At 40.4% G+C, this 20,257-nt stretch overlaps 1 protein-coding gene and 1 non-coding gene across 2 annotated transcripts in view; one reads left to right on the forward strand and one right to left on the reverse strand.

The window, feature by feature from the left end:
* Positions 1 to 20,257, forward strand: part of AGGF1 (angiogenic factor with G-patch and FHA domains 1) — a 91,272-nt gene that overhangs the window by 45,059 nt on the left and 25,956 nt on the right. Inside the window, exon 5 of the mRNA XM_007943438.2 lies at positions 10,126 to 10,311. Within this exon, the coding sequence (XP_007941629.1) occupies positions 10,126 to 10,311 (186 nt within the window). The remainder of the gene's footprint in view (positions 1 to 10,125; positions 10,312 to 20,257) is intronic.
* LOC122150222 lies at positions 11,632 to 11,735 on the reverse strand. Its single transcript, XR_006163547.1, has one exon. It is a non-coding gene; the product is annotated as a U6 spliceosomal RNA (small nuclear RNA).

Raw genomic sequence — 20,257 nt, forward strand, 5'->3', positions numbered from 1 at the left:
TTTGGACATGTTATTAGGAGAACCCAGTCCCGGGAGAGGGACATCATGCTTGATAAAGTAGAGGGTCAGAAAAAAGAGGAAGGCCGTTAACGTGAAGGGTTGACACAGTGGCTCCAACAGTGGTCTCAAGCATAGCAACTGTCATGAGGATGGTGCAGGACTGGGCAGTGCTTCATTCTCGTGTACATAGAGTTGACTTAACACATTTCATTGTTTTGCCCCTCTAGAGAATCCAGTCTAAGACATTTGGTAAAGAGATTGGTTCTAGAGGAGCAAAATTATAAGGATAAGTTTTCTGAATTGATTTTCAAGTCTGGCTAGTAGTAAAGGCATTGGTGATTCTGCCTCCAGAAGTGAAGAGTGCACTGATAATCTATGACATGATTAGTAGAAATATGCAGAAAATCACCACCAGTGGATCAAATATTTGTGAGAGACAAGGCTTTGGGTGATTGCATATTTCATACTTTTCTACAGCTTCTCAGAATGAGAAGTATGAAGAAGCTGGTTGGTCCATCCTGCTTTTGTCAGACAAAGTGATGAAAGAAAGAAGTGAGCTCAAAGCTTCAGAGTCACAGCTCAAGCGCTGCCATAAGACCTGAAAGTTGCCACTCGTGCCTTAAAAGGAAACCTTATTTCTTATAGTAACAGAGATGATATTGCTGAAAACCAAACCTACAGTCTTAATCCTAAGGGAGGCTGAATTATACCACCAGTTGAATTCCCAACCTCCAATGATGTCTGAAGTTAAGGTCAGGGCATTCATTGGGAAGAAATGGGATCGTGAAACTTGGAATGGGGACATTGAGCCCCTAAATTTTGTTGAACTGCTCCTGCCAACTGAACCAGCCTTTTTACTCCCATTTGAAGAGATTCCATCTTTGTTAAGCCACTCTCTCCATTAAAACCATTATCCCTTCCACTTTCATCTGATGGTATTAACCCAACTGTTCCTGAGGAATCTTTGAGATAATACCTGGCATGGTACCTGGGGCATTACATGGGGCAGATGCCTTAAAATATATTGCTGAATGTCCCCAGGACCCATTCATTTTTGCTTCTAGACCTATAATTAGACTTAAGTCTCAGCAAGCCCCAAGAGGTGAAGGGCAAAGTGTGACACAGGAAGGGGATACGCTGTACTCCAAAAGAACTGGTTGAAATTTCTGGTCTATACAAACAGAAACCTGGGAAATATGTATGTGAATAGCTATTCAGAGAGTGGGTAATGGTACACAGAACATCAAGTTGGATCAATCTGAATTCATTGATATGAGCCTACTAAGCACACATTCTTCATTCAGTGTTTCAGCTCAAGAAATTAGAAAAAGATCTAATGGTTTATTTGATTGATTCACCAAAGCATGGATTTAAAGGATGGCCTACAGTAAATCAAGTTGAAGTGCCAGACCTGCCTTGGTACACTGCAGAGAGAAGGTATCCAGAGTTTTAGGGAAATTGCATGTTAGAGTGGATTTATCAAGTTAGACCCACAGACCCACACAATGATGAGGAACAAATTTGTGAAGGGAGCTCTAGCATTCTTGAAGACTGCTGTGATTGATATTTTATGTAAGTCAGATTTGACTCTGGGAACTGCCCTAATTGAATTAAGACATCTAAGTACAATGGGGCTGACTGGACTGCATGGTAGTAGAGGCCAAGTATTGGACAGCAGAGTCAAAGCAATAATTAGTATAGCCTGACTCTTATGTGCTTAGGACTTTAGCTACATAAGCATAGTGTCACTGGGCGTGAAATAGATGGGAAATCTTCGAAATAGTTACTTGAGCTGTACAAACAGAAGAATTCTAGGTCAAGTGAACAACAGTCTAATTTGAATTGCTGGAATAGTCACAGCCCCTCAGTCAGTCCCCAGGCTTGAGCCAGTTTACAGACCCATATCCCTTGATGGGAGGGTAGTCTGGGTCCCCTTGAAGAAGGACCTCATTGCACTGCCAAAAATTTGTACTGTTATCCCCCCCCATACACACACACACATGTGCGCTCACACACACGATCAAGATTCTTCATTGGGAAAAAGGAAATAGACTTTTCAGGGATTACTGGTACTGCCTCTGAATTGACAGTAATTCCAGGAGACAAAACGTCATTGTGGCCCACTGTTCAGAGTGGGGCCTATGGAGGTCAAGGTATTGATGGGATCTTAGCTCAGATCCATCTCACAGTGGGTCTCCAAACCCATTCTGTAGTGATTACCCCAGTTCCAGAACACCTAATTAGAATAGACATACTCAGCATTTAGGAGAACCCCCACATTGAATCCCTGTGTGGTAGTTGAGGTTGTATGACAACTTGGCTGGGCAGCTGAACATAGTTATTCCATATGAGATTGGACATTGTGTAATCACTTCCAAGGTGGAATCTGCTGTGAGCAGTTAATCAATTGAAGGAGAGTTGCCTTTAGGATGTGGCCTACTTCCAATATAAGTAGAAAAGATCCTGCATCTGGTTTAGTTGTCATCTTTAGTTCTTAGACTTGAACTAGTGGCCTGCATGTTGCCTGATGATCTTGAGATTGTGCCATTTTACCTGTTGATCTTGGGTTTCTCAGCTTCAGCAGCCAGCAGCTGTGTGAGTTAGGAGAAGCCTTCAGCTCCAGGGACCTGGAACAAGAGGCAGAGCTGAAGCCCAAGGTTGAGGGGCCTTCACCCATCCCGTAGAGCCAGCACTGAATTTGGACATCTAGCCTCCTAAACTGTGAAAGAATAAATTCCTGTTTGTTAAAGCTATCCACTTGTGGTATTTTTGTTACAGCAGCACTGTTGTTGTTGTTGTTATGTGCCATCGAGTTGGCCCCAACTCATAGCGACCCCTCCTTGGATTTCCGAGGCAGTATCACTACGGAAGTAGGATTGCCCAACCTTCCTTCCGAGGAGTGGCTGGTGGGTTTGAACCGCCAGCCTTCTGTTTAGCAGTCAAGTGCTTTAGCCACTATGCTACCAGAGCAGCACTAGAGAACTAAAATGGAGCTCTAGTAGTGTAGTGCCTAGGGCATTTGACTGCTAACCAGAAGGTTGACAGTTCAAACTCACCAGCCACTCTGTAGAAGGAAGATGGGGCAGTCTACTTATGTGAAGATTTACTGCCTCAGAAACCCAAGTGGGGGATGCTATGAGTCAGAACCAACTTGATGGCAGTGAGTTTGGTTTTGGTTTTTTTAGAGAACTAAAATACCCTGACATGTGAGGGAATGGCAATTATGGTAGGAAAAGTTGAGAGAAAGTCATTAGAACTGCCCCTACCTAAAAAAAACAAAATAAATAACCAACTCACTGCTGTCAAGTTGGGTAAACCAAAAGCAGTATTGCATTCCTGGAGGGATTGCAGAGATAGTGCCACCATCAAGGACTTGAAGGATGCAGGGGTGGTGATTCCTGCCATATCCTTTCAACTCGTCTATTTGGCCTGTGCAAAAAAAGAGATGAAGCTAGGAGAATGAGAGTGAGTTATCGTAAACTTAACCAGGTGGTGACTCCAGTTGCAGCTGTTTTTTCAGATGTGGTTTAATTGCTTGAACAAATGACTACCTCTCCTGGTAACTGATATACAGTTATTGACCTGGCCAGTCGCTGTTTCTCAGTTCCTCTGTTGAAGGAACACCAGAGACAATTTGCCTTCTATTGGTAAGGCTAGCTATATACCTGCATTGTGCTCAGAGGTATGTCAACTCTCCCAACCCTATGTCATAATTTAGTCTGCAGGGACCTTGATTACCTTTCCCTTCTGCAGGACATCAAGCTGGTCCATTATATTGATGACATTATGCAGATTGGACTTATTAAGGAAGATGTGCCAATTATTCTAGTCTTATTGTATGTAACTCATTGCCGTCGAGTCAGATCTGACTCATAGCAACCCCTCCTAGGGTTTCCGAGGCAGTATCTCTATGGATGTAGATTGTTCAGTCTTCCTTGCGAGGAGTGGCTGGTGGGTTTGAACCTCCAGCCTTCTGGTTAGCAGTCAAATGCCTTAGGCATTACGCCACCAGAGCTCCCTATTGTAGAGGGTGGGAAATTAATGTGACAAAAACTCAGGTGCCTTCTGCCTCATTGAAATTTTGGGGGTGTCCAGTGGTAGGGGAGAAGGATGTCTGGTGCTTCTGCAGTTAAAACACTGGGCTGCTAAATAAAAGGTTGGCAGTTCAGACCCTCCAGCTGCTCCATGGGAGAAGGATGAGGTAGTATGCTTTGGTAAAGATTTACAGTCTTGGAAACCCTAAAGGGTAGTTCTGCTGTGTCCTGTAGGGTCCTATGAGTCAGAATTAACTCAGTGGCAGTGGGTTTAGTGGTGTGGGGCATGTTGAGATATTCTTTCTAAAGTGAAGGATAAATTTTTACATCAGGCCCCTCCTAAACTAAAAAGGAGGCACAACACTTGGATTTTGATATTCCTCATTTGGGTGTGCTACTCTGGCCTATCTATCGAGTGACTTGAAAAGCTGCTAGTTTTGAGTGGGGCCCAGAAGAAAAAAAAGGCTCTATAACAGGTTCAGGATGCCATGCAAGCTACTATGCTACTTTGGCCATAGGATCCAGTTGATACAGTGGTTTGTGAAGTGTTAGTGGCAGAGAGACATGCTGTCTGGAGTCTTTGGCAGGCCTCTACTGATGCATCACAAGGAGCTCTGGTGGTGCAGTGCCTAAGGCATTAGACTGCTAACCAGAAGGTTAGCGGTTCAATCCTACCAGCCACTCTGCATAAGCAAGACTGGGCAATCTGCTTCCCTAAAGATTTACTGCCTTGGAAACCCATTGGGGATTGCTGTGAGTCTGAATCGACTCGATGGCAGTGGGTTTGGTTTTTTGGTTACTGGTGCATCATAGCTCAGATCCATAGGATTTTGGAGCAGGGCTCTGCCATTCTCTGTAGATGACTACTTTTGAGGAATAGGTTTTGTTTTGTTACTTGGCTTTAGTAGAGACTGTGCCTGAATGTGGGCCACTGAATTACCATGCAGCCTGAGCTTGAACTGGGTGTCATTTGACCCAAAGAATCATAAAGTTAGACATGCACAGCAGCACTCTGTCATTAAGTGGAAGTAGTATATATGAAATTGGGCTTGAGCAAGACCTGAAGGGACAAGTAAGTTACATGTGGAAGTGGCCCAAATGCCTATGGTCCCCACTTCTATCACATTACCATTGTCCTGTCAGACTGCACCTATGGCCTTATGGGGAATTCTTTATGAGCAGTTGATTGAGGAAGAGAAAACGCCATGCCTGGTTTACAAATGGTTCCATATGGTTTGCAGGCATCATTCAGAAGTGGATAGTGGCAGTCCTGCAGTGCTGTTCTGGCACCTCCCTGAAGGACAGTGGTGAAGGGAAATCTTCCCAATGTGCGGTACTTCGAGTAGTGCACCTGGTGGTTCATTTTGCTTAGAAATTTGATAGCCAGATATGCATTTATATACTGAATCATGGACTGTGACCAGTGGTTTGGTTGGATGGCCAGGGACTTGGAAGGAACATGACTGGAAAATTGATGACAGGGAGGTTAGGGGAAGATGCCTGTGAATAGATAGACCTCTCTGAAAGGGCCTAAGAAGTGAAGATTTTTATATATCATGTGAATGCCCACCACAGGATGATCTTGGCAGAGAAGGATTTTAATAATCATGTGGATAGAATGACACATTCTGTGGAAACCAGTGAACCTCTTTCCCCAGGCACTTCTGTCATTGCTCAGTGGGCTCATGAACAAAAATGGCCATGGTGGCAGGGATAGTGGGTTATGCATGAGCCCAGTAGCATGGACTTACACTCACCAAGGCTGACTTGTCTGCAGTCACTGCTGAGTGACCAGTTTGCCAGCAGTAGAGACCAACACTGAGTCCCGGATATGGTGCCATTTCTAAGAGTGAGCAGTCAGCAATTTGGTGGCAGATTGATTACACTGGATCACTTCTGTTATGGAAAGGGCAGTGTTTTATTCTTACTGGAATAGACACTGGATACAGATTTGCCTTCTTCCCTTTATGTGGTGCTTCTGCCAAAACTATCATCTGTGGACTTACGGAATGCCTTATGTATCATCATGATATTCTACACAGCATAGCCTTGGATCAAGGGAGTCAACAGCAAATGTGGCAGTGGGCTTATGCTCATGGAATTCACTGGTTAACCATGTTTCTCATCATCCTAAAGCAGTTGGCTTGATATAACATAACAGTGGAATGACATTCTAAAGACACAATTAAGCCACCAGCAAAGTGACAATATAAGGTTGGGGCAGTGTTTTCCAGGAGGCTGTATATACTTTAAATCAACATCCATTATATAGCTGTGTTTCTCCCATAGCAATGATTCATGAGTCCAGAAATCAAGAGGTGGAAATGGGAATGGCACCACTTACTATTACTTCTGGTGACTTACAGGATTTTTGTTTCCTGCCCCTGTGACCATATGCTCTGTTGATTTAGATGTTTTAGTTCTAAAGGGAGGGATACTTCCACCAGGAGATACAACACGATTCCATTGAATTAGAAGTTAATGCTACCTGACCACTTTGTGCTCCTCATGCCTTTGGATCAATAAGCTTACCATATTGGCTGGTGTGATCGATCCTGATTACCAAAGGGAAATTGGATTGATACTAGCATAATGGAGGTAAAGAAGAATACGTCTGATATACAGGAGATCCTTTAGGGCATCTTTTAGTACTACCATGTCTTGTGATTATGTCAATGGAAAATTATAGCAACCCTATTCCAATGTAACTACTAGTGGTCCAGATCCCATAATGAAGGTGTGGGTCACTCCACTAGGCAAAGAACCATGATCAACTCAGGGGCTTGCTGAGGGCAAAAGGAATATGGAATGAGTGGTAGAAGAAGGTAGCTTCAAATAACAGCTATGACTGTGTGACCAGTTGCAGAAATAAGGACTAATTTTTTTTAGTATTTCTTTTCTTTGTTATACATGCACACTTGTACTCTGCATATATGTAACAAGTAGCTTTGTTTTCTTCCCTCTCTCATTCCATTACTTATAAAATACAAGCTGTTGATGAGGCTAGTGCATTTTTGGTTTTACACACTTTAGTTGCATCATGTTAGGCTCAAGTATGACTTAATAATTATCTTCATTTAGAGATTATGTATGGTTTAAAGAGATATGTACAGGTGCCAGGTTGACAAGGGGTAGACTCTGTTGGTTAAGGTTATGTGTCAACTTGGCTAGGCTGTGATTCTCAGTGGTTTGGCAGATATTATGTAATCTGCCTCCATTTTGTGATTTTACGTGAGCAGCCATTCAGTTTAAAGGGGAATTTTCTTGGGTTTGTGGCCTGCATCTAGTATATATGGATGTTCTGGCAAAGCTCGCCCTCTGTCAATCCTGCATCTGACCTGTGATCCTCTGACTGCTGGTATTGGGAGGTATGCCAGCCACCTGCCATTTGACCTGCACATTGTGAGATTCACCAGCTCCCGCAACCCCATGAGCTGGCAGCCTACTGTCTGAGTTGCTATTTTGGGTTCCTCACCTCCTACAACCACGTGAGTCAGGAGAAGTCTTCAGTCTGATGCCTGACCAACAGCTTTGGGGTGGTGCACTGGTTAAAGCACTTGGCTACATTCATGTGCTAACCAGAAGATCAGCACTTCGAACCTGCCAACTGTTTCATGAGAGAAAGATGAGGCAGTCTGCTTCCGTAAAGATTTACAGCATTGAAAACATTGTTCTTCATCCTGCTTTGATGAGTAGTGACTGAGGTCTTAAAGTCTTGCGAGTGGCCATCTGACATGCAACTATTAGTCTTTACTTCTCTGGAGCAAAGAAGAGTGAAGAATATCAAAGACGTATGGAAATAGTCCAAGGGACCAGTGGATCATGAGAACCTTAGCCAACATGACCCTACTACCAGAGGAACTAGAGGGTGCCTGGCTATTGATGCCAACTTCTTGGAAAGGGATCAAAACTAGAGATCCTAGATAAAGTGAGAGAACAAATGTGGAACAAAATTCAGAAACAAAAAAAGACCAAGATTACTGGTTAGATAGAGACTGGTGACCCTGAGACTGTGGCCCCAAGTCACCCTTTGGGCCTGGAATTAGACTTAATCCCAGCCAAATGATAGGCAAACCTACAAGATGAACAACCATATCAGGGAGATACACTCCTTAGAACAGTGACTGATGAGAGATCTGAAGGATGACATTTGCACAGGGAGAAAATTAGGCAGGCAAGAATGCATAGGTAAGAAGGACACAGGGAAGTGATAACCACAGGGAGGAGGTGGTAGAGAGCTGTTACATTGTGGAGATTGTAATCAGTGTTTTGAAGCAAAATCTACATGAACTGTTGAATGTAAAACAGAATCTATTTTGTAAAATTGCCCCCAAATCATAATAAGAGTTTTAAAAAATATTCACAGTATTGGAAACCCTATGGGACAGTTTTGCTCTGTCCTATAGAGTCGTTATGAGTTGGAATCAGTTCAGTGTCAGTGGGTTTGGTTTTAGTTAGCCTCCCCAACTGCATGAGCCATTTCCTTGAAATAAATCTCTGTGTGTGTGTGTGTATGTGTGTGTATATATATATATATATACTTCACTGGTTTTGCGTCTCTAGAAATCCCAACTCTATGATATGGATATTTTGAGGAGAATGTTTTTCCCTCACTGGAGTATGCTAATTTAGAATGCTAATTAATACTCAGAAAATTAATGTTTAAGCTCTTACCACAAAAGTGAGTAGCTATTATTTAGTTGGCTTCTAGGAAAATACAGAATTTCTAAATACATGTCATTAGTCTTTGTTATTCTTCTACCTTACTTTCTGTGTCTTTCCATCTGACATTCTGAAGGTTATATTTTTAGTGAATTGAGGATTACATTATTTTTCCATTTCTTATTGTGTTAATTTTTATTTTAATTAAAAAATTTCTTGTGAGAGAGAGAGTAAAGTTTGAGTTATGAAAGTTGCATTATCACTAGAAATAAGGATGAAACCTTCCATTCAGTTTCTTAGTTAAGGAAAGCTTGTGATAATTTTAAATATTTTTGCCAGAAATCTACAAAATGTATAGATTAAAGATAATAAACTACAGTAGTATCAATAGTTAGAGAAATAAATTATTCTTTTTCAGGAAGTTATAGTTGCTCAATCTCAGTATACCATGAGATGTTTCCAGGTCTGGTCTGCATGGATTTATGATGTAAATAAAATATAGAATGTTCAGTTAAATCTTGATTGTGGAATACTGGCCAGTTTCTAATATATGCAGGTGATTACATAATTTTATCTTAACTAGTTTTCAGTCTATAATTTGCCAGAATTCATTTTGCATGGTAGCTTTACCCATAAGTCTTACTTACTTTACTGTAGAAATAATTAGTGAAGAAAACTGTTCATTGATTTCTTTATATAGAATGCTATATAATGGTATCTATGACCTTAAGTTTATTTTCAAATTTTTCTTTAGTGACTTTTTTAAGTAATGAACATTAAAGGCATATCCTTGAGGTTTATACTACAAAACCATTATTCTATAATCATTAAGGGTAATGAATCTAGAATTGCTTTTATATGACTAGTGATTCATGCCTTAAGTTTCCTGCCTTCGAAAAGGTTGTTAATTACCATTTTTTGTTAATGTATTAAGTTGAGCCATGTGAAATGGCTGTTCCTATAAGTTGTTTAAATCCTGGTATTTTTATGTGATTCAGTTTAACATTTACATTTATTCATTCTTCACAGAAGAAAATTAGAGCATATTGTTGTTTAGGTGGTGTGGAGTTGATTTCCACTCACAGCGACTATATGTACAGCAGAACGAATCACTGCCCCGTCCTGCACCATCCTAACGGTTGTTACTATGTTTGAACTAACCCATTGTTACAGTCGCTGTATCAGTCCATCTCTCTGAGGATCTTTTTCTTTTTTACCGATCCTCTACTTTACCAAGTATATTTTGGAAGATTAGGAGCATTTTTCATTGTTATTTTTAACGTATTATCTTCAGAAAATACTATGGTTTCTAAAAGAAACATTTTCTGTATTTGAATGTATTTGACATTTCTATTAAGTTTTTTTTTTTTTTAATTAATTTTATTTCATCTTACATGAATAGAACTTACTGTTTTTTTGACTTTGAAAGGAAAATCAACTATACTATGATCCTTCCACTGGAATTTATTACTACTGTGATGTGGAAAGTGGTCGATACCAATTTCATTCTCGAGTAGATTTGCAGCCTTATCAGACTTCTAGCACGAAACAAAGTAAAGATAAAAAATTGAAGAAGAAAAGAAAGGATCCAGAGTCTGCAACAAATGAAGAAAAGGTAATGTGTCTTCATCATTTATTTTTAAGTTACACAATGGTGATAACAGGGTAAGCCAAAATTTTTTATGAAACTGGAAATCATTTCTTAAATCTGTATTTCAAACATATCCACCAAGATACTAATATATTGTAATCTATCAGTCAAAAAGATTTCAGATGAAGTAAACATGGAATTTTTCACATATTCTCAGTCACTAGAGCTAGAAGGGATTTCTTAAAATTCGAAAGAGGTAGTTTTAGAACAGGCTTAAATCTATGCACAATTCACAATAAAAGAAAAACAGTAAACTTAGAGAAAGGTTTGATTTTCTTATTATATGACCCATTTCTTACCTGTTGAAAACCAGTTGCCATCAGGTCAACTCTGACTCATGGCAGCCCCATGTATGGAGGAGTAGAACTGTGCTCCATGGGGTTTTCAGTGGCCAGTTTTTTGGAAGTAGATCCTCAGGCCTTTTTTCAAGGCATCTCTTAGTGGAGTCAACCTTCCAGTCTTTGAGTTAGCAACCAAAGAAGTTAAATGTTTTCACTACCATCCAGGAAGTCCTGGATTAACAATTTTTTAAAAAAAATCCATTGCTAGCAAGTATGGAATGAGATAGCATATTGGTAACTCTTTTTGGAAAACAGATTGGCTGTATATATCAGTAACAATGAAAAGCATTCATATTCTTCATTTAGAAAATCTTAGTTCTAGCAAATTAATTTCTAAAAAAATCCAATTGAAAGCAGAATACCTTTGAATAATGATTAAAGCAGCATTTATAAGAGCTGAAAAAAAATAGGAGTTTAAATTGAAGTGTATAATACTGAAGTTCAGATATGGAATTAGGGTTTTGTTGGATTTATCTTCTCTGTTTTGTTTCTATTTCTCTTATTTTCACAGACTGTATTTAGGAGTAGAATAATATATGGCTGAAATACTACACATGGTTTTTCTGTTTGTTTTCAAGATCACTGTTTTAATGACTTGAGCTTATTACTGGTGGATTGACCTGTTTGTTTGAAATGATAGGTGTGTAAGCAGTTCTCCCTAGCAATGAGAAGAGAGCGTACAGGGATCCTCAAATGACCCTCCCTGACAGACTAGAAAATGAAAGGTAAAATTACGTTGACAGTTTAGTCCACGTAACTAGTTGCCATAACTGCTTATCTTTATATTCTTTGCCTTTAAATATGTGAATCCCAGGATAGGAACTCAGAAAAAATCCTGATAGAATTTTGAGACTTCCTTGAAGACCTTTAAAGGTAATTGTGAAGAATGAGAAATCATACAGGACATCTTCATTTTTGTTTTTACCCATTTATTTATTTATTTAAAAATACGGAACACTTCACAGATTTGCGTGTCATCCTTGCACAGGAGCCATGCTAATCTCTGTATCGTTCCAGTTTTAGTATATGTGCTGCCGAAGCGAGCACCCATTTATTTTTTATATATACTCTTAAGCCTCACTTTTTGGAGGAAGATGGTATGTGGAGGAGAAAGGAGGTAGAATGAAGAGATTTGAGTAAATACTTTAAAATACATAGTCTCGACACCTGCATGTAAGCCCCTTTTCTTACCTGTTTTAATGAATATTTAACATTCTAGACTGGCAGATAATTTCTAAAAAATAGTGCTTCTGCAAAACACCAATGAGGTACCATCTTGTTCCAACACTAGTAACAAAGTACAACAAGACAGAAAATAACAAATGCTGGCGAGGTTGTGGAGAGAGTGGGACTCTCATATACTGCTGGTGGGACTGTAAAATGGTCCAACCATTGTGGAAAACAGTATGGTGATTCCTTCAAACGCTGGAATTAGAAATACCATTTGACCCAGCCATTCCATTACTAGGTATATACCCTAAAGAAGTAAGAACCATGACAAGAACAGATATATGCCCACCCATGTTCCTCGCAGCACTATTTACAATAGCCAAAAGATGGAAACAACCTAGCTGTCCATCAACTGAGGAATGGATAACCAAACTATGGTACATACACACAATGGAATACTATGCAACGCTAAAGAATAATGTAGAATCTGCAAAACACCGCATAACGTGGATGAACTTGGAGGACATTATGCTGAGTGAAATAAGTCAATCACAAAAGGACAAATTGTATTAGTCTGTTATTGTAAAAGTTAAGGAAAGGTTTATCTATTGAAGGACATTTTCTTTGTTGGTTACCAGGGGTGGGAGGGGAGGGGAGGGAATGCTGTTAGATAGATAGAGATAAATATTGATTTGGGTGAAGAGAAGGGCAATGTACCAAATGTGAGTGACAAATACGACACCATTGAGGATGAGAAAGACAGAGAGAGTACATGGGAGGTACAGACAACAAAGATGAACCCTTTTGCACATACAGTACTACAGTGTCAGTGAAGGCCAACATGGATATATGGGTGGATAGATGGGTGGACAGTCTAAATGATTAGGTATGTGTATGAAATGGGGAGGGTATCCAAGAACATGTATAGGGTTGGCAGACAATGGTGTTATAAGTTTATGTGAATGATCAGAATTCCCAAGTGCATAGTAGAGCTGACAAGGGGTTAAGGTTGTGGTCACGGCTTGGTCACAGCCAGCTACCCAGAGGGACCAAGCAGTTGAAACTGTGGGCTTGGTACCATAGTCGCAGAGGACATCAAGCTCAATTGGCATAACACACTATACAAAACATTGTTCCACCTCATACTTTGGCGAGTAGCAACTGGGATCTTAAAAGCTAGCAAGCTGCCATCTAGATGCAACGATGGGTCTCTCCTCATCCAGAGCAAAGAAGAATGAAAAAAAACCAAAAGTCATGCAAACAATTAGTCCTAGAGTTAGTACACCATCCGATCTGCAGCCTATACAACTGTGAGACCAGAACTAGATGGTGCCCAGCTACCACTGACCACTGTCATCCACTTGGAAGGGGATCTATCTAGGAGATCCTGGATAGAGAGGGAGAACAGTGTGGAACAAAACTCAAAATCATTTGAAGGGAAAAAAAAAAAAGGTGGGGACCAGGTTTGCTGGTCTGATAGAGCCTGGTCGAACCACTGAGACTATGGCCCCTAGCTGCCCACCAGGTCTGGAATTGAACCCACACCTGTGGCTTCCAGCCAAACAAAAGACAGGCATATGAGTTGAACACACGCCTTGGAGAGAACAATCATGGGAGAAAGAAGGGCTGCTTATGCACAGGGAGATAGCTCAGGGAGCAGGAGGGATGGACACTGGAAAGAGGTAACTGTGAGTAGGAAGTGGGAGGGGAGCTGTTGCATTGTGGTAAACTGTGGTCAATGACATGAGACAAAGTATATGTGAACTGCTGTATGGAAAGTGAATTTGCTCTGTAAATCTTCACCCAAATTGCAATTAAAAAAAAAAATAGTACTTCTGGCACTATCACCCATTTATCCCCTGCCAAAGGTGCAGGGAGACCACATCTTCCAACCTCCTGTAACCCCACAAGAGGAAGAGAGAATCACCATCAGTAGCCCAAAGCCTATTTAGACATGCTGCCTCCCTCCAGCCCTTTCACCAACCCTGACACCAACCATTCCTCCCACAGCACCCACCACCTCTCTGCTGGGTTCAATAATTCACTGCAGCGGCCACATAAAACTCACTGATTATGGGGTTTATTTGGGAAGCAACAGGCTACGATTCAAGTTCAGGAACACACTCAGTCTTTCTCAGCCCACCGTCTCTCAGCTGATAGTCTTTCTCCCAGCAGTGCTTGTCTGTCAGTGTCTCTCTCAGCAGTGCATGTCTCTCAAGCCTCTTTAGGCAGTGTGTGTCTCTCACATCTCTTTCTGTCAGCAATGCATGTCTGTGAGTGTCTCTCAGCTGGCAGTGAGAGATTCCTTCTGCTTCTTGGAGGGCTCCTTTTGAGCCTGGCAGAGTGGCCCAACTAACCAATCCCAACATTAGAATTCTGTACACCCGAGAGAGAGTGAACTTGCCAGAAAATTACTTTGTGCTGCTCCCAACAGAAATACTCCAGGTGGATAACTTTAACAATCAGGAGCTACTTAGTTGCTCACAGCAAATTCCACCACAGAGTTTACAAAGACTTATGGCTAGAAAAGCCAAACTATATAATTTACTACACCATATCCCCCTATGTATGTTGTCCTGTAAAGCTAAGCCTTAGAGTTTTTCAACTCCTTGTCCTCGTTCTTATTCCTGGTGTTTTTGTAGTGCTGGAAGCGTATGTAGTTTATCACATTGTAACTGTTTAGCCAGTCTCCAAACTGAATTTATGCTGCTATTAAACGTATGTATTTAAGATATTCTCATATTTTATAAATTAAAAGAAGAGTATATAAATTCACTGCATCATGTTGCTCTAAGGTATAAACAATAATCAGAGCATGTTAAAAACCAAAGGAAAAACAGGTAAATAATTTGTTGCTTGTTCTACGTTTAAAAAATACTTTTGTTCATTTGGCATAAGGCGTGCAAAATACACGTGTATATTAAGAATAAAGGCTTATTCCAGGTAAGTTGGAATTTTAGAATAAGAGCTGTAACTGATTCATCTGTACTTCAAACTGTTGTGTATTATCAAGCCAGCTCTACTGCATTTTAGCAAAACTACCACTCTGCTACCTTAGGTACATTTGACTCTTTAAACTCATGTAGTAAGTAAAGTCAATTCTGTACTTTGTTGACTTGATAATTCATTAAAAATTCAGAAACAAAATTTAGAATAGATACATTCTCTAGGCACATACTGTCCAATAAGGTAGCCACTGGCCGCAGGTGGCTGTTGAGCACTTAAAACATGGCTAGTCCAAATTGCGATGGGCTGTTTAGTGTAAAATAGATTTTGAAGACTTTTTGTTGTTACATGCTGTTGAGTTGGTTCCAACTCTTAGCAACCTTATGTACAACACAACAGAACACTTCCTGGTCCTGTGCCATCCTCATAATTGTTGCTATGCTTGAGCCCATTGTTGCAGCCATGTATCAGTCCATCTCATTGAGGATCTTCCTCTTTTTTGCTGACCTTCTGCTTTATCAAGCATGATATCCTTTTCTAGGGAATGGAACCTCCTTACAACATGACCAAAGTATGAGAGGTGAATCCTTGCTTCTAAGGAGTATTCCCCCTATACTTCTTCCAAGACAAATTTGTTTTTCTTCTGGAAATTCATGATATATTCAGTGTTCCTTGGCAACACCATCATTCAAATGCATCAATTCTTCTTTGGTCTTCTTTATTCATGGTCCAGCTTTCATGTGCATATGACGTGATTGACTATACAATAACTTGTGCACCTTAGTCCTTAAAGTGACATCGTTGCTTCTTAACACTTTCAAGAAGTCTTTTGCAGCAGATTTACCCAGTGCACTATGTCGTTCAATTTCTTGACTGCTGTTTCCTGGGACTTTGATTATGGATCCAAGTGAAATGCAATCCTTGACAAGTTCAATCTTTTCTCCATTTACCATAGTGTTGCCTATTGGCCCAGTTGCAAGAATTTTTGTTTTCTGTATCCTGAAGACTATAGTCTTTGACCTTCGTCATTAAATGCTCCAAATCCTCTTGACTTTCAGCAAGCAAGATTGTATCATCTACATATTGTAGGTTGTTATTAAGTCTTCCTCCATGTGCTGTTCTTCATATAGTCCACCTTCTTAACATACAGATTGAATGAGTATGGTGAAAGGATACAATCTTGAGGCGCATTTTTCGTGATTTAAGCCATTTGTTCTAGTTGAACAGCTTCCTCTTGGTCTGTGTACAAGTTCTTCATGAGCAAATTAAGTGTTCTGGAATTCCCATTCTTCACAGTGTTATCCATAATTTATTGTTACCCACACCATCAAATGCTTTTGCATAGTCAATAAACTCCTTGGTACAAAATACATCCAAAATACCCATTAATAATTTTTATATTGGTTACATATTAAAGTAGTATTTTGTATATACTCAGATAAAACCTTAAAATTAATTTTTGTTTTATTTTACTTTTTTTATGTGGTTACTAGAAAATTTAAAATCGTAAATATGGCTTCTATTATATTTTTATTGAACAGCGTTAGTCTAGGTTGTTGCATGGTCCAGGCAATGCATGATGTAGGCCTAGACTGAGACTTTTAGCATATTGAGAATAGATAAGGGGATAGACTGGGGACAAATTGTTGCTTGAGTCCATAGCATTTGCTAAGTTGATCCATGTAGTTGATAAGGGAGTGTCAAACATAACCATAAGATGTTTAATTTGAATGATAATATCATTAACCAAGAAAGGGAACATGAGAGGAAGAAGGGGCACAGATATTAAATATTAGTTTTCAGTTTGAGGTACCAATCAAATATATTCATGGACTGTATCTTGGTAGGTGATGACTGTACATGTAGATTTGCGTATCACCTGCATTAAGTTGCTGGTTGAAACTGAGAATTGTGAAAAAGTGTAAGAGAGTACTAAATGCAAAGAAAAGGCTGAGGGTGAAATCTGGGAAAGCACCCACTTTTAAGGACTAAGGGTGAAGGTGACTTGTTAACTGATTATATTATTCAGCCAGATTTAATTTAGGAAATAACTGCTACAGAAAAATTAGCATTTCAGTATATTTTACTGATAGTGAAACTTGTAAGTATAGAAAGTCAGATTTTCAGTTCTTGTAACTGGTGAATTCTAAAAGTGTGGATTCTAGGCTCTCTCAAGGAAGCAGACTTTCTGTTTCAGTGGAAGGAACTCTGGGCTTGATGTCAGGAGACCCAAGTTTTAATTGTAATTCTGCTGCTTACTAGTTATGTGTACAGTGGTGATTTAGTTTACCCCTCTTTTTTTCAATTTTTTTAATGTGTAAAATGAGCTATTGTGAAATGGACACCCACCCCTTTTCAGATAAACTTACTAGAACACTGCCCCCACCCCTGGTATAAAAAGCAGTTAGAGATACTTCTCTGGTTCATAGTGCCCTGTGTGGTGGTAAATGCTACTCATACTCTCCTCCCCACTGAGGATATCTCATAACACTAGGGCATTAAGGGACACTGTTGTTCTTGTTATGTGCCATTGAGTTGGACCCGACTCATAGCGACCCTCCTTGGGTTTCCGAGGTGGTATCACTACGGAAGTGGATTGCCCAGCCTTCCTTCGGAGGAGTGCTGGTGGGTTTGAACCGCCAGCCTTCTGGTTTACAGTCAAGTGCCTTAAGCACTAGGCTACCAGAGCTCCACATAATCCCTAAGGGCTCTTGTAGAATTCAGAGACTAGCATTTTGCTCTCCTTCATTTGAAAGTAACACAACTGAGCTTGTCTTTTGAGTTTCATGAAGGTGGATTTAGATTAAACATCCAAGCTATCGTTTTTATTTCTTTACTTTTGTAATAAACAATTCACAGTAGTTGGTCTTTGTATTCAGTGCTCCTTATCATGTGGTCTGAAGACTATAGCTGGTCTATGAACTCTTGTCTGTAGTCAGATAAAGAGCTTACTCCAGAAGGTAAATCAACTATGCCGTTAAATGTGGTGCTTAGTTTAATTTATTTTTGTTCTTGTTTTGTTTTTTGACATCAGGAATTTCTGTTCTCCTGTGATTGATCACTTCAAGTAGTATATCTGTGTGATGTAAATGTTCAGCCCATATGCCTGTCTGTTATTTGGCTGGAAGCCACAGGAGTGAATTCAGTTCCAGATCTGAAGGGTACCTGGGGGCCATATAGTCTCAGGGATCTCACCAGGTTCTGCCAGACAAGCAAACCTGGTCTTTTTTTTTTTTTTTTTTTATGATTTTGAGTTTTGTTCCACATTGTTCTGCCACTCTGTCCAGGCTCTCCTGCATCAATCCCCCTCCACATGGTTGACGGTGGTAGCCAGGCACCATCTCCTTCTGGTCTCATGATCATACAGGCTGAGGATCGCATGGTCTATGAGTCCCTTGGACTAATTGTTTCCATATGTCTTTGGTTTTCTTCATTCCTCTTTGCTCTGGATGAGGAGATACCCATTGTTGCATCTAGATGGCTGCTTGCAAGCTTTTAAGATCCTACTCACTACTCACCATAATAGGGCGTAGAACAGTGTTTTGTGCAGTATGTTATGCCAGTTGAGGTTGGTATCCCCTGTGACCATCATCCCGAGCCCACAGGTCCAACTGCTTACTCCCTCTAGGTAGCTGGCTGTGGCCAAGAAGCAACCACAACCTTGTCAGCGTACTATAGACCTGGACATTATTTTTTTTAAAAAAATTTTATTGTGATTTGGGTGAAAGTTTACAGAGAAAATTCACTTTCCATACAGCAGCTCACATACACTTTGTCTCGTGACATTGGCGACATTTCCCACAATGCAGCAGCTCTCTTCCCACTTCCTCCCCATAGTTACCTCTTCCCTGTGTCCTTTCCTCCCATGCACTCTTGCCTCCTGAGCTGTCTCCTTGTGCATATACAGCCCTTCTGTTCTACCATGATTGATCTCTCCAAGGAGTATATCTATCTAATGTAAATGTTCAGCTCATATGCCTGTCTTTGATTTGGCTGGAAGCCACAGGAGTGGGTTCAGTTCCAGACTTGAAGGGCAACTAAGGGCCATAGTGTCAGTGGTTCCGTCAGGCTCTATCAGACCAGCAAACTTGGTCCTTTTTTTCAAAATTACTTTAGTTTTGTTCCAAATTGTTCTCCCACTCTATCCAGGATCTCCTACAGAGATCCCCCTCCTAGTGGTTGACAGTGGTAGCCAGGTACCATCTAATTCTTCTGCTTTCATAGTCATATAGGCTGAGGATCACATGGTGTACCAGTTGCTTGGACTAATTGTTTCCATGCATCTTTGGTTTTCTTCATTCTTCTTTGCTCTGGACAAGGAGAGAACCATCATTAACTCTAGATGGCCGCTTGCAAGATTTTAAGATCACAGTTGCTACGACCTGGACGTTTCTTAATATAGCACATACAGATAAGCTTGTAGAAACATCATCTGCCAACCCTATACGTAATCATGGGCATACTACCCCCTGCCTAGACATACTTTATTGTTCAGCTTGTTCATCCATCTATCTACCTGTAGATCAATCCTTGCCATCACTGACAACTTGGTACTGTATGTGCAGAAGGGTTCATCTTTGTTGTCTGTACCTCCCATGTACCTCTCTCTTCCTTTTCCTCAGTGCCACCATGTTAATCACTTTTATTTGGTATATTGCCCTTCCCTTCACCCAAATCAATACTTGTCTCTCCTTATCAGTGGTGTTCCCTCCTCTCCCCTCCCACCCCTGGTAACCAACAAAGAAAGTTTCCTTTTATATAGAAACCTTTCCTTGACTTTTTACAATAATAACTAATACAGTAGTTGTCCTTCTGTGATTGAGTTATTTCACAGCATAATGTCCTCCAAGTTCATCCACGTTATGCAGTGTTGTGTAAATTCTACATTATTCTTTAGCAGTATTGCATACTATTCCATGGTGTGTATGTACCATAGTTTGGTTATTCATTTTTCTGTTGATGGGCACCTAGGTTATTTACATCTTTTTGCTATCGTAAATAGTGCTGCAATAAGCATGGGTATGTGTATGTCTGTGTTTGTTCTGGTTCTCACTTCCTTAGGATATATACCTAGTAATGGCATTGCTGAATCAAGTGGTGTTTCTAATTCCAACTTTTTAAGCAATTGCCATACTGTTTTCCACAATGGATGTATCATTTGAGGGCCTCACCAGCAGTGTATGAGAGTCTTAATCACTCCACATCCTTGCCACCATTTGTTATTTTCTGTCTTGTTGAACTTTGCTATTAGCGCTGGGGCAAAAAGGTATCTTCTTGGTTTGATTTGCATTTGACTGCTAACTAGAAGGCTGGTAGTTCAAACCCACCAGCCACTGCTTGGAAGGAAGACTGGGCAATCTATTTCCATAGAGATACCGCTTCAGAAACCCAAGGAGGAGGGGGGTCACTGTAAGTCAGAACTGACTCGGCAGCAGTGAGTCTGTTTTTTTTTT

Source organism: Orycteropus afer, unplaced genomic scaffold (assembly GCF_000298275.1).
Source record: "Orycteropus afer afer isolate SDZICR_OR568_19922 unplaced genomic scaffold, OryAfe1.0 scaffold00107, whole genome shotgun sequence".
NCBI classification, from domain to species: Eukaryota; Metazoa; Chordata; class Mammalia; order Tubulidentata; family Orycteropodidae; genus Orycteropus; species Orycteropus afer.